Source organism: Rhinolophus hipposideros (genome assembly GCF_964194185.1).
Source record: "Rhinolophus hipposideros genome assembly, chromosome: 21".
Lineage (NCBI taxonomy): Eukaryota > Metazoa > Chordata > Mammalia > Chiroptera > Rhinolophidae > Rhinolophus > Rhinolophus hipposideros.
The window spans coordinates 32326616-32341411 of record NC_138067.1 but is presented as its reverse complement, the minus strand read 5'-3'; the positions used below and the strand labels follow the sequence as shown (position 1 = coordinate 32341411).

At 52.1% G+C, this 14796-nt stretch overlaps 1 protein-coding gene across 1 annotated transcript in view; it reads right to left on the bottom strand.

The window, feature by feature from the left end:
* The window catches only part of JPH3 (junctophilin 3), a 79877-nt gene that overhangs the window by 37365 nt on the left and 27716 nt on the right, over positions 1-14796 (bottom strand). Inside the window, exon 2 of the mRNA XM_081032946.1 lies at positions 13650-14427. Within this exon, the coding sequence (XP_080889072.1) occupies positions 13650-14427 (778 nt within the window). The remainder of the gene's footprint in view (positions 1-13649; positions 14428-14796) is intronic.

Below are 14796 nucleotides of genomic sequence, written 5' to 3'. Positions count from 1 at the left end.
CAGCAGAATGAGAAATCTGGCTGGATTTTTAATGATATTAGGTATTGGTGTTATTTTTTCAGGTGGAATGACATTGACGTTATGGTTTTATTTTTAAATTCTTTTTATCTGTATAGATGAAATAGTATGACGCCTGAAATTTTCTTCAAAAGTAACCTTGGAGGGAGAGGTGGGTAAGGGTTCAGGAAAACAAGATGAGTCATGAGTTCCTAATGGTTCAAGTCGGTGAGTGGCCCATGGTGTTTATTAGACTCTTCTCTCCACTTTTGTATATGCTTGAAATTTTCCATAATAAAAAGTAAAACTAAAATTAAAATCAAAGTAAACGGCACACCCATGTTCGTAGCAGCATTATTCACAAAACCCAAAAAGGTGTAAGCAACTCAGGTGTCCATTGATGGATGAATGGATAAACAAAATGGAATATTATTTGATGTCAAATAGGAAGTTTTGAAACATGCTACAATGTGGATGGACCTGGAGGACATTATGTTACGTGAGATAAGCCCGTCACAACAAGACAAATATTGTACAATTCCACTCATAGGAGTTACCTGGAACAATCAAATCCATAGAGACAGGGAGAAGAATGGTGCTGTCAGGGGTTGGGGAAGGCAGTTAGTATATAATGGGGACATAGTTTCCGTTTGGGAAGATGGAAAAATTCTAGAGATGGATGGTGGTAGTGGTTGCACAACATTGTGAATGTACTTAGTGCCCCTGAACTGTACATTTAAAAATAGTTAACATGGTAAAGTTTATGGGATGAGTATTTTACCACAATCAAAAAAATTTTTTTAAATAAATAAGTGTACTCATTGGCAGTGGCTCCGTTCCAGGTGGGGACTCAGGACCCAGGTGGCTTTGATCTTCAACCCTGGCTCCCAAGGCTGCCACATGTCTGGGGAAGCCGAGGACCCAGAAGGGAGGGTCACTTCACTCTCCCCCAGTACACGGCCACCCCACCTCAATTGCATAGAGGCTGGGCAATTCCATCCAGCTGTGTGCTGGGGAGAAGGGACCAGGTTGGTGAGCCCAGAGTCCAGCGGGAGAAGAAACGCAGCCTTGTTTTATTTCAAGTTTTCTTGTTGCCCCAAGAACATTCCTACCCCAGGCTGTTTTCAAATCAGAGAGAAATTGATTAATCTGCCCCAGGTGGAAGAGAGTGGTACAGTGTGGCCCGGTCCCTGTGCGGAGGGTGTGACACTTCCCTGTACTAGGAAGGAATGTGGAGGTGAGAGAGCACAGGGCAACAATAACAGAGGAATGAGCACTCCACCAGGCCCTGCGTTGGAGCGCTGCATTGTTTCCTGGGGCCACTGCAACAAACTAGCATGAAATGGCTGGGTCAGAACAACAGAACTTTATTTTCTCATAGTCCAGGAAGCCAGGCGTCCGAAATCAAGGTGTGGGCGGGGCCACACTCCCTCTGGAGGCTCCAGAGGAGGGTCCTTCCTGCCTCTTCCACCTCCTGGGAGCCCCAGGTGACCCTTACTCTGTGGCCGCATCACTCCCGTCGGCCTCTTTACGTGTCTCTGATTCCTTACGCAGTGTTCTTATAAGGACACCTGTCACTGGATTAGGGTCCACCCTACTCCAGTGTGGCCTCCTTTTAACAAACTATATCTGCAAAGATGTCATTTCTACATAAGGTCACATCTGAGGTTCTGGGTGGACATGAATTGGGGGGGGCACTGTTCAGCTCCTACCAGCCCCCCATGACAGATACTGTGCTCTCACCAGCCCCAAGCGGGGGAGGTCTTATGGATTTACGGTGGGGGGAGACTGCGGCTCAAGTAGCAGAGCTGGGACTCCCTGACACTCTTGTGATTTCCTGGGTGTCATCCTAAGGTTCAGGAAGGGGTCAGTGTCCCAAGAAGCTTCAGTCTCTCTTCCCTGAGGAACCCAAGCTGGGGAGAGCTCTATAATAACATCTCTGGTTGAGCTCACCAGGACCTTGGGGGAGGGACTGAGTCTCCCTGGTGACAATGGCAGGAAAACTCAGGTCTGCCCCCAGGCCAACCCCACTGCTCCCCAGGGGTGCCAAGGGCTCAGAGTCAGGGAGTCAGTGCAGAGTAAATGCGGCAGACCCCGAAAAGAGGGCACATGTATTTATTAAAAACCCAAATTGTAAGCAGTTCTCCAAAAAAGGTACATGGCGGCCAACAAGCACAAGAAAATATGGTCGACCTCATCTGCCATCAGGGAAACGAAAATCAAACTCACGAGATGCCACTAGGAGAACTAGAATCAAGCAAGAGCTGGCGAGAATGTGGAGAAACTGGAACCCACCTGCACTGCTGATAGGAATGTAAAATGGGGCAAAGAGAAAAGAGGAAAAGAGGGTGGTGGCACCTCAAAAAGTTGAACCTAGAATTGCCATGTGGCCCAGCAATTCCACTCCTAGATATATACCCCAAAAGAACTGAAAATATGTCCATAAAAGAATTTGAACACGAATGTTCATAGCAGCATTATTCACAATAGCCCAAAGTGCAAACAACCCAAATGTCCATCACAGATGAATAGTAAACAAAATGTGGTCCTTCCACACAATGGAATATTACTCGGCCATCACAAAGGAATGAAGCTCTGACACGTTACAGCATGAATGAACCTTGAAAACATGATGCTGAGTGACAGAAGGCAGCACAAAAGACCACCTACTGCGTGATTCCACTTACATGAAATGTCCAGAATACGTAAATTCAGACAGGATGTAGGTTTGTGGTTGCAGGGAACTGGGAGAGTGATTGCGGATGGGTAACAGGTTTCCTTTGGGGCTGATGAAATGTTCTGGATGGCTGCACAATCCGAATACACTAGAAACCAGTGAACGGTACACTTTAAAAGGGTGATTTTTATGGTATATGAATATATCTCAATAAAAAGAAAAGTGACTCTACAGTGCTCCCTTCTAAAGTTTAGACAGAATTCATTTGCCCAGTGCCCCTCAGTAGGGACTATCCCTCCCCTGCTCTATGTCCTAGTGGGGTGTCAGTCAGGGTGTCCGTCCTCTGACCACCTTCCCCCACATTTGAGGTGGGCACATGACCCAGCCTGGCCAATCAGAAAATCCCTTCTCTCATGGGCAGTGAGTGGGCAGGTGACTCCAGCAGAGCCAACAGACCCTTTCCAGATCATATTGTACAGGTGCTGGGAGAAAACCATAAGGATCAAAAACCATAAGGATTCTGTGAACTCTGGTCTTTCCTACCACATATGCAGAGAATCTGCTGGAGAATGAACTTAATACAGAGACGAAAGCAGCACCAAGAGAGGAAGAGAAAGACAGACCCCTGACTATCTAAACCCTGGATCCAGCTGTGCCTGAAGCCCATACAGGAATGGGAGCTGATACAGGACCTGCTTGCGTGAGCTAATTTGAACTGTGATTCTGTTGTTTGCAACTGAGTCCTGATTACAGCCAAATCATACTTTACACAGACATAGGTTTGGAGAAGACCTCAAAATTACTCTTCAAAATCACCTAAAGTATAGTTCTATATTTAGGGGCTCTGTAATGCAAACTATATAGCTCTTTAAACAACGGAAACTACCCTTCGCAAGATGCTTTTGCAGTGAGAAGTTCCCTTTTCCCATCTTGTTCCTTTTATCCCTGCTTCTGTTTCTCCCTCCTTGCCTCTAAGCTGATAGGGTTGAACCCATAACTTTAATAGTCCAAGGGTGTGACTTCTTTGGACACTAGACAGCTGGGAGAGGGAGACCTGGGGTGGATGACCCACTGCCTGCCAGAGCCCATGAATGGGTCTTTGGAGGCTGAGGAGGCCCAGGGCAGGATCTGGGGTGGTGGTGGTAGGAGAAGGCTGACAGCAGACAAAGCCTGGAGCTCACAGTGGAATGGCTGGGGCATTTTGAGAATAGTGACATCTGTAAGCAGGGGCAGGTTCTTTTAGTAACAGAGATAATCCATCCCCCCCTTCTATCTCACCAAACCATCTGTGAAGTCCAACACACACACACACACACACACACACACACACACACACACACACACACACGCCTTGTGTAGGTTGTTTTTCATGAAAAACTGTCACGGCCAGCAAAAAGCCAGAAAAACTGGAGCAGTGCCCACAAACTGGGGGACAGGATACAAGAGCACGTGAAAACCAAATAAACTTTGGGGGGAGGAAGGCATAAGGGGCTTGAGCTGACTCTGGGTTGTTCAGGTGAGCAGTAGGTTCTGATCCAAGCTCTCTGCAGGGCAGGCTTAATCCCAGGGGCAGGCGCCGTGATTTACAGAGGAGCTGAGGTGAAGAAAGAAGAAGAAAGGCATTCACAACCACGGGAACAGCCTGGTCGTGGGGCAGTGTGCAGAGTGTACTGGGATGTGACATTCCACATCCACCAGGAACCTCAGAGTGGATCTTATTTGGGATAGGGCCTTTACAGACATAAGGTCATATTGGATTAGGGTGGGCTGTAAATCCAATGATGTGCTCTTATAAGAAGAGAGGACACCAAGAGACACAGAGAAGAGGAGGCCGTGTGAAAACAGAGGCAGAGACGTGGGTGACGTGGCCACAGTCAAGATGCCTGGAGGCGCCAGGAGCCAGAAGAGGCTGGAAGGATCCTCCCCTAGAACCTTGAGAGGGAATGGCCCTGTTGACACATTGATTTTGGATTTCTGCCCTCCAGGACTGTGAGAGAATACATTTCTGTTATGTTAGGTCCCCCAGCTTGTGATACTTTGTTATGGCAGTCCCAGGACACATACACACAGACAATCAGGATTGTCTCCAAAAGAACCAATGGTCCAGTGTGGCTGGTGTGAGGGCATGAGCACAGTGAAGACACTCCATTCTTCCTTCAAGAACTACCCACCGAGTCCTGTATCAGTCAGCTATTTCCACCACAATGCTGTGTAACAACCCCCCCCCCAAAGTAGGTGGCTTAAAACATTCTTGCTCATGCATCTGGCTCATCCCAAGGAACTTTGTGTGTGGTGGCTCCCCAGGACATGTCATGGTGTTGGCAAAAGTACAAGAGAGGCGAGCACGCAAAGCCTCCCAGGGCCTCAGATTGGGACTTGTATGCCATCACTGCCACCCTACTCCACTGACCAAACAAAGCCTCAAGCGGGAGGGCCAAAAAGTCACAGGACGACGGGCATGGTCCCAGTAGTGGGAAGAAGCATCAGGAACAATTGTGAAATCTACCACGGCGCCTACTGGTTCTGGCTGGACTGAAACAAACTTCAATGAAATTAAACTTCTCAGATCTGACCAGCGTGGGTATGGCTATTGCAAGGCACGGACTGTGCTGTTTCACTCAGGTGGGGAAACTGAGGCCTGGTGACTGCCAAAGAGTCGAGGGGAGGGGAGTGTTCTCCACGCCTCTTTCCTTGCCTGCGCTACCATGTCACAGAAAAGACAATCAGGTGTCCTCTGTCTTTCCTTGTGACATTGTTACTCTTCACAAGGACCCCAGCAGGCACACACTATCTTCAACCCATTTCATAGGGTTGAAAACGAAGGCCCAGGGAGTTTATGCATCTTGCCTGAGGCCCCAGAGCTAAGAACAGCAGAACCACTGACTGTTTCTCTCAAAGGTGGAGAAAAAATGGGCTCCAGCTGCAACAGGAGCGTTTGGGGTTAGATTTACAGGGAAAATTCCTGCAGTCACCAAGTCAGAGGACAGATCACCAAGATGGTTTTGGAGTCCCTTTCTCTAGGGCCTTGTAAAAGGCAACAGCTTCTCTTGGGAGGCGGGGAGCTCAGGGGAGGATGGATCAAAGGCTCTGCAGCCTCCTCCTCCACCCCCAGCCCAGGGTGCTTCTAGATGCAGCCAGCATGCAATGGGGCTGGCTCCCTGTCTCCCCATGTCACCCAAGGTACTTTCCAAGTGCCAGGTGGGAAAACTGCCTGTGGGTGAGTCAGAGGCGCTGTGTGTTCTGTCTGACAAGTGGCACGGAGTGAAGTGGGCGACGGTCCTAATTGCATCTGACAACTGGTATCCCCTGACCCCATGCTCGAGGACGAGACACCGTGGAGCGAGAACCAGAGGTGATGGAGGTGGGGGCAGGAGCTGGTTCCCCAAGTCCCAAGACCCTGACACCTGCCAGCTCCCAGGAAGCACCGTAGAGATGCTAGACACAGGCCCAAGGTCAAGAGTTCCTGGATCTCTGGGAAGGAACCCAAGGTTTTGGGGCAGCAGCTTCTCTATCCCTCAGCACACCCTACACCTGGTCATTTCCCAGGATCATTCACCTACTCCCTAATCTCTCCTCCATTTGTTTTTTCTTTTTTTAATGTTGGGAGGACAGAGCAGGAACAGATGGCTATTGCCCATGTGGCATGTGGCTGGCTCTCCCCCGGAGGCAGGAAGCCACACGTACCCTGCAGAGGGCCCAACTCCACAGGCCTGGAAGCACGGCCACCGAGCAGGCCGCCTGGTGGGCACAGGAAGAGGATGGGCAGGCTTGTTCTGGAGGACCACACTGGGGGAATACCCGGGTGACATGTCCTGCCCTCAGCCAGAACGGGCAGTGCACGGTTTCCTGTGGAGCTATAGCAAATTCCCGTATGCTCAGGGGCTTCAAACAACACACCAGATCATCTTATAGCTCTGGAAGTTAGAAGTCCAAAATGAATCTACCGGGGCTGAAAGCAAGGTGTTGGCAGGGATGGTTCCTTCTGGAGGCTCTAGGGCACAATCCTTTTCCTCACCTTTCCCAGCTTCTAGAGGCCATCTGTATTCTTAGCCTGTGACCACATCACTCCAACCTTTGCGTCCCTCACCTCAGCTCCTTCTCTGACTGACTCTCCGGTCCTTCTCTAATAAGGACCTTTGTGATGACACTGATACTCCCAACCTCACAGATAATCCTGCACAATCCCCTCATCTCCAGATCCTTAATTTAATCACACCTGCACAGCCCTTTTTGCCATGGAAGGTCACATAGCCACAGGTTCCAGGGATTAAGACAAGGATCTCTTTATCAACCCGCCTCAGGGAGAAACCCTTCAACGACACAGCAATCAGTCAAGGCCACCCCACCACCTCCTCCTGAATCTTCTCTCCCAGCCAAGGTAAACTGGTGAAGCTTTTTTGCCAGGCAATGTGGCAGCATCTCCCACGGATTTTAAATGGAGTGCCTGCTCTGGGAGATTATGGTGCAGACATACCCACGCCAGGAGCAAAGGCAGGTGGACAAGGACAGTCTCTGCTGCCTTGTTTGTAAGACTGAAAGATCGGATGCATCTGAAACATTCATGAATAGAATACAAGTTGGACCAATCTGGTGCATTGGACCATGGAACACTATGGAGCCATTAGAGAAACATATAGGTCTGGATATGCTGACATGGTAAGATGTCCTTCATATAAGCTAGGAAAAAGAAAAACAGCTACAAAACAACACTAACAGTACAATTCTGTTGCTGGTACAAGAAATCATGGAGGTGTGACACACATATCTGCAAATGCGTTGAAAAAAGTCCGAAAAAGCTAATCCCCTGTTAGGAGATGAGCTGGTAGGACATAGTTACTTCATACCAATCTGTTTAGAGTTTTAATATTTTCACAAGGATATATTATTATTATTTTAATAATTTTTTTACCTAAAATTCCACCCTCCTCCCCCAATTTCAGATCCTCACAGACAGTTTCCTTTAAGATGCAAAGATGTCCCAGTCAGAGAGCCCAGGCAATCTCCTGGCAGGCAATGCAAGCTCCCACCTGGACCCCAGCGGACTCAGTGCATGACTCCTTGTGCCTCGGCTCTGGGACTGGCCTGGCACAGATCTGTAACACAGGAGTAGCAGAGCCACTGCGGACAGCTGACGGCGAACAGGCAGGGTGCGCTGAGACCCAGCGGTAGATACCAGCTCAGGGCCAGGCATGTAGCAGGTGTTCGAAAAGCATATGGAAGCCCCTCCCTGAGAAGACCACACCTGAGATTTATATACCAAATCCTTCCCACCCCAGCGGCAACACTGCATTTGGAGAACATGTCAAAGGAGCCAGCCAACCCCTTTGCCCCCATATTCACAATCAGGGGTGAATATAATCCAGGTCTGAAGGGGTCAAGCGATGGAGCAGGGCAGGAGGCAGCACCCCGGATGTGAGGTCTAGTTCTGACTGGGACACTGCCTGGTTGTGAGACCTGGGCATTGCCCTATAACATCGGGGAGACTGGCTCTTGGCCACACTTCCCATGGGGCCCATTTTCCCACTGTGTTGGCAGGGACGGTCCCCATCCTGCCTGGCATACAGATTCTACGTGCAGCGATCAATTAGTCATGTCTGCTGTGGGTGCAGGAGTGAGAATCGGTTGCCAATGTGCCAAGAATTTGTCATCTCCCATCTAAATGCTTATCAAGATCCCTTCTGGCTCCACCCACCTGAACCTATGTTTCTGCTCACTCAGCAAAGCATCACAAGATGATGTCAGGGGACAGCCAGCAGGCAGGTGGGCCTGTCGCCATAGCCCTGTCATTGCCATGATAACCCAGCCAGCCTCAATGCACAGGAGCAGGTGCCCTCATCCACCTGGCCTCCTCTGGGAAGGCTCTCACCCCCAACTGGACAGACAGATGCCCTCTGTGTCCCTGGGCTCCCCAGCCCAGCCCCACCTCCTGCCCCATACCCATGTCCATCCAAGGCTGCTCCTGGGGAAACAAGAGATCTTTGAAAAGCACCGCCACCCCTGCCTACCTCCTCCTCGTCCCCAAACATAGCAGTCATTCCCAGGAAGCAGAGGTGGCCCCAAGCTCCAGGCTGCGGGTTGAATGCCAGGCATTAAAGTGTGATGCCCTCTTTCATCTCTAGTAGGTGACAGGTTTATATTTTGATTCTCAACCAGACCACAGGCTGGTCCTTGGAAAGACCAAGACCTCTGGTGAGCAGCAGATGACAATCATTGGGTTTCATTTTCCAGGCCAGCAGCTAGGAGCACTGTGATCGACTAGTTATGTCTGCCACAGACGTGTTGAGGGGTGACAGAGAAGCAGCAGGCGAGGACACACCAAACTGTTTCTCTCTGACTCAGTTCAGTAACCCGTGCTGGGCAGGCCATAGCTCCTTCACCGCCTGGCCATCTCTTGGCTATGACAGTGACCGGAGTCCACGCAGGGCCAGCCACTGCACAGCCCCACGAGGTTGCTGTGGCCCCTTTCATGTGCCAATGGAGGGTGGGCCTTAGGGCTTTTGGGGTACTGACTCAGCCGTCCATGTGCTGACTTCTCTCTTGAAGACATGGCCTCTGTTCCCTCCTCCTTTTCGGCGAGAAGGTGACATATTTGCTATCCGGGTAGAGGACACTTCATAAAAGTGTCCCGAGTGTATGAAGGCAGGAGGGGTCTACACTGTGGTCCACAGAATACAATCTGTTTAAAGCAGGTTCACTGAGAGAGCCGTCAAGTTTCCCACTTGGCTGGGACTAACTACTGTTGGGTGACAGGGCAGAATGGAGCCTGTCACAGCCTGTCACTAAGGGGAGTTCCTAACAGGGTGCAGAGGACCCTACAGGCGGAAATCACAGGTGAAGGATGGCAGTGCCTTCTGCTCTGATCTTGTCTCGCCCGGATTGACCCTACTGGCACACCTTCCCTTCACCCTCACCTCCCACTGAAGACGCTGCCAGGGCACCCTCCACCTCCTGCCTTTGCCTCAGCACATCTGTGGGCATCTCCTCTCCCCCGTGGCCTCCTATGAGAGAGGAGAGTGGTGGTTCTCGTGCCAGCCTCCTGGGATCTCCCCAGGAATGCAAATTCTCAGGTCCCACCCAGACGTGCAGCTGAATCAGAAGCTCTGGGAGTGGGGTCCAGTCATCTGCATTTTACATACCAGAAGAGGATGCTGGAGGTGAGAGTCACCCGGAAAGAGCTGAAGGACTCTGCAGCCCAGGTGGCTTCCCAGGAAGGAACTCAGCATCTCGAGCTGGCAGCGTAAGAAAGAGCAGCCCAGGCAATTCCCACGCACACAGGTGGGTAGGGAGGGGAGCTGGGAACCTGCTGCAGACCCTGTCCCAAGAGGAATCCCAGCTGCCCCTGAGCTGTGTGGCCAGTCAGTCCACTCTGTGAAATGGAGAGAATGGGACCACCTCTCAGAACTCAAACTTGGGATAACCCAGTTTTCCAGGAAAGCCTGTGTCCCCCTCCTCACAGCAGCTACTCTCAGGGAAGGCCGTGAGCACTCCGGCGAGGAAACACCAAACTGTTTCTCTCTGACTCAGTTCAGTAACCCGTGCTGGGCAGGCCATAGCTCCTTCACCGTCTGGCCATCTCTTGGCTATGACAGTGACCGGAGTCCACGCAGGGCCAGCCACTCCACAGCCCCACGAGGTTGCTGTGGCCCCTTTCATGTGCCAATGGAGGGTGGGCCTTAGGGCTTTTGCGGTACTGACTCAGCTGTCCATCTGCTGACTTCTCTCTTGAGGACATGGCCTCTGTTCCCTCCTCCTTTTTTTCAAACCTAAGCCCATTGAGAAAATGCAGGACAGGCGGCTCCACCTGCAACCTAGAATGAGGCTCATCCTCATCCCCATCATGGTTACCAAGGACACTGTCACCTCCCTCCTCCGAGGGGTGACCGACACCAGGAGGCCAACACGGCTAGGTTACACCCGTGGATGTGCAGACGTGCCCACCTCCCACAAGGCCGGTAGGGGCGGAAGGATGAGGAAGGTCCAGCATGGCTCAGGGGAGAAGGACAACGGAGCACACTGGGCCCTACACAAGGTGAAGGCTCTGTGTGTCGTTCCATCCCATCCTTCTATGGGAAACCTGGCCCAGAGAGGGTAAGCACATTCCCCAGGTAACTCAGCAGTGATTGGCCCAGGCTGGGCACAGATTTGCAGGCTCTGTGAGCCCAGACTCTGAGAAGCGGTTCCAGGTGCTGCCTGAGGTCTACCCTCCTCTTAGACACATTTTAAATGCCAGACTGTGATTTCGAACATTCCCATGACCTAGGAGACCCACTTAGGAGGAGATGGAGGCAACAAGCGGGCTACATACCCCGTCCCTGGTACTGCACAGGTCTGAGCTCTGCATCACCCCTCCCACAGCACCCAAGTCTGTGCGTGTCTGTGTAGTGTGTATGTCTGAATGTGTGTGTGAATATGGAAGAGTGGTGCATGTGTGTTATGAGTGCGTGTGCACACGTGAGTGAGCTGTGTGTGGGATACCTGTAAATGTGCGTGTGTACAGAGTGGGACACTTTGGTCAGCCAGTCCCATTCTCACAAAGGGGCTGGACTCCAAAGCCCCAAATGTAGCAGGTATATGCAACCAGGAACCCACTTTACCACTCCCTAAGCACCTGCCCACAAGTGTGACAGGACAATCCGCTTGGTCGCACACTGACCAGCCCCTCAGCCCTCCTTCCCTCCGTCCTCCCTTCATATAGTAACACACTGGCAGAGGCCCCCCCCAGGAGATTTGAACGCACCAAAGCTGGCTGGCCAATGCCCGATGGGTCCCAGGGCTGCCCCAACTTCTTTGTACCCCTCTTGCCGTCTTGGCCCTCTCCCAGTCCCTGCTTCTCATGGGTGAGCCCTCAAAAACCCCCACACTCTCCGCCCTACCCAGAGGGGCAGAGATGCCCCAGGCATAGGATGGAACTGTCATCACTTGGGTTCTCAGGCCTTCACAGCAGGCGAGTGCCATTATTCCTGTTTCACAGACGAGGAATCTAAGGCTCAGAAAGGTTGAAAACTTGCCTTCCTGGAGCGCCCTGGGTGCACTGACTGAGCTCTGCCCACACAACCACTTTGGCTCCTTAATGGGAACCAGTGGGCCCCAATCTCTGTGGGATTTGTCAGAAAACTCCTCAGTCCTAAAAAGTTCACCTGGTCATTGGACTCTAAAACAAAGTCAGCTTCACGGAAGACCGTCCACTGAATCTTTGTGCTTCTGCCTGCCAGACCCCCGGCCCAGAACTAACCTGCAGGCCAGATGGGCGCTGCCATGAGCACCCCAAATCTTTGACAACACCATGCCCAGCCCTGTAACTGCTTCTTGTCCACTGAAGTCAACAAAACAACCAAACATAATACAAAAGGTAAAAAAAAAAAAAAAAAGCAAACATTGGATAGAAGGAAATATGCCAAAATGCCAGCGAGAGTCTCTGGTGACATATTAGATCAGACCTAATGTTGCTTTTCTCCGTTTACATTCTATTTTCCAATTTTTCTATATGGAGCAAGTATTACATTTATAATGAAAAAAATAACTATTGAACCTAATTTGATCTTAAAATACTAGGTGAGTAGTCATAACTGTGGCTCCTATTTATTTCCGTGCCTGAACATTTCTAGGGGAGGAGAGAGGGGGCGGACAGAGCAATTTTGGACCTCAGTGTTCAGGTATAGTAATGCCATTTTTCTTTTGGCTTCTTGGAATGGATTTTGTTTCCCTCTAAAACCTCAGATACCGTGAGTGGCAGATATTCTGCCAACAAACTGCAGCCACCATTTTTATTCTTTCACTGTGGCTCAAAGGTCACTGAAAACCAGAACCAAATGGGCTAAAATTTTAATTAAGTGACAAGGTTGGGAAGGCCTGAGCATATCTGAGCTGGGAGCTTTCCTGGAATAACTCCAGGCCTACCCCTGGCTGGGAATACAGAATCATCCAAAAACATGCTGGGGCCTGTCGTCCTGGATGTCTCCTGCCTGGGCCGCCTGAAGGACCTCTAGCTGTCCCCAGACCCCTGTTTCAAGCCCCAGGATTCTCAGGGAAGACCCTGAGGGCCGTACTCTGACCCACGAAAGCAGACAGATGGCGGAAGCTTCCGGTTAACTCAGTCAAGAATTGTTTCTTTAGAACCCAGGAGCGTGGCTGCCTAGGGGGCACTTGGCTTTTAACACAGCAACTTCCTTCAACCCGCGGCAGGCATCTGGCTGTCCACAGCCTCCCACAGTCTAGCCTGGACCAGATCTGGGCTCAGACGCTTACCTCTGCAGCTCCCAGAGATTCAGCCCCTGCATCCCCTTCTTGCAGCTCTGAAGCCCTCATCCCTGCACCAACACTACAGAGACCTCGAAATCCAACATGGTGCCCGCCAACGGTCAATTCCAGACCCACTGCTTAGGGCCCAGCAGCCCTGCGGACCCTAAACTCAGTAAGTCCTTTATCCCATTCAGAACAGCTGTTGGCCCACAGCACCAAGACTTGCACGAACACTTGCCCAGCGCCCACAGCAGATGTGTCAGGTTGGTGCCATCTCCCAGGCCTTATGGACAATCGGGGCCGCAGGCTGGGGTGGCCAGGGCAGCTTACACCCTCTTCCCACATCCCAGCAATGCTGGGCACGCCATGCCCACCTGGGAGTGTGGCCACAGTGGCACCACCCCTCTGTCTTAAGCCAGCAGTTGTCTAATGAATGCACTTTACTAGCAAAACGGCCCCCTTTCTTTATCCGTTAATAGTTTATGTTAAACAGGGCATATAAAGCAGACAAAAGAGGTACTTCTCTGTGTGAGGAGAGGCTGTAGCAGCCAGAACTTCCTCAGCTCGACCCTTTCCTTGCCCTCCCTCTGAGAGCTTCTGAGGAACCCCAGGGTTCCAGGGGGCAGAGTTTGAGAAAGGCCAGTGTAGGCCTCCAACTGGGTGTCACGGTTGCGCAGATCGGGCCTGGCTCCGCGACGCAGACCACCGTGCCCCCCCTGCCCCCTTCTCCTCCTACCTGGAGGCCGCAATCTCCGCCTTCTGCTTGGCGATGGTGGCCGCCCGCTCGGCCGCCTCCACGGCCCGGTCCACCTTCTCGCGGATCTTGCTGGCGCGCAGCGGGATGAGGTTCTTGCGCTTGCCGCTGACGAGGATGTTCTGCTTGTACTTGCCCTCCTCCTTGGTGCCGTCGGGGAAGGTCATGCAGCCGTAGCCATGCCGCCGGTTGCTGGCCCACTCGCCCTCATACTTGAGCCCATCCGAGCGCTGGCTCACGCCAAAGCCCGCGCGCTTGTCGTTCTTCCACTCGCCCACGTAGGTCTCGGTGGTGGTGGCGTCGATGTCGTCCTCGATGACCGACAGCTCGGCCTCGCCCTCGCCCAGGCTGATGGTGGAGTGGATGTCGCTGGCCGTGGAGCTGACCGTGCTCATGCCAGCCTCGCTGCGGAAGGAGCTCTGCTTGCTGCGCTGGCTGGCCAGGCTGCTCTTGGACTCCGACTTGCGCAGCTTCAGCCCGCTCAGCAGCGAGCGCCGGAACAGCCCCTTCTTCTTGTTCTTGAGGATCTCGGAGTCGCTGTGGGCCACCAGCACGAAGCCCCCTCGCGACACGGCCGGGGAGCCGGCCACCGCCGGGGAGGCGTCGGGATGCAGGGCCGCGCCGTTGGTGTGCTCACTGCGCAGAGAGTTGATGGACGTCCTCAGGGGCGAGCGGATGACTGCCGCCATGCCGTAGGGGACACTCTGCCGCACACCGTAGCCTTGGCGCATGCCACCGACCCACTGGCCCTGGTAGGTCCCTGCAGAGACAAAGGAGAGAGGGTCAGTTCCCAGGAGGGTGACAGGGAAGGGCCACCTTACACGGCAGACAGAGCCTCCATAAGGACCGTTGTCTTGGGGCAACTCGGTGAGGTTAACAGTGAGGCAGACGGACCACGGTACATTTTAATGCTTTATGTCACTGGTGGTTGTTTTTAAAGACACCTCCCTCCTGCTTCCCACAGTTGAATTTTGTTCTCTCTCTTAGAAGTTGGGGAGGGGGAAGGGAGGCCTAAGAGTCTGGATGTCCAGTCAGGAGCACAGAGATGAGAGTGAGTTGGACAGTTCCCCCTGCACATGGGCAGAAGGCCAACCCAGCCAAGACCAAGGAGGGATGTAGTGAAGAAGAA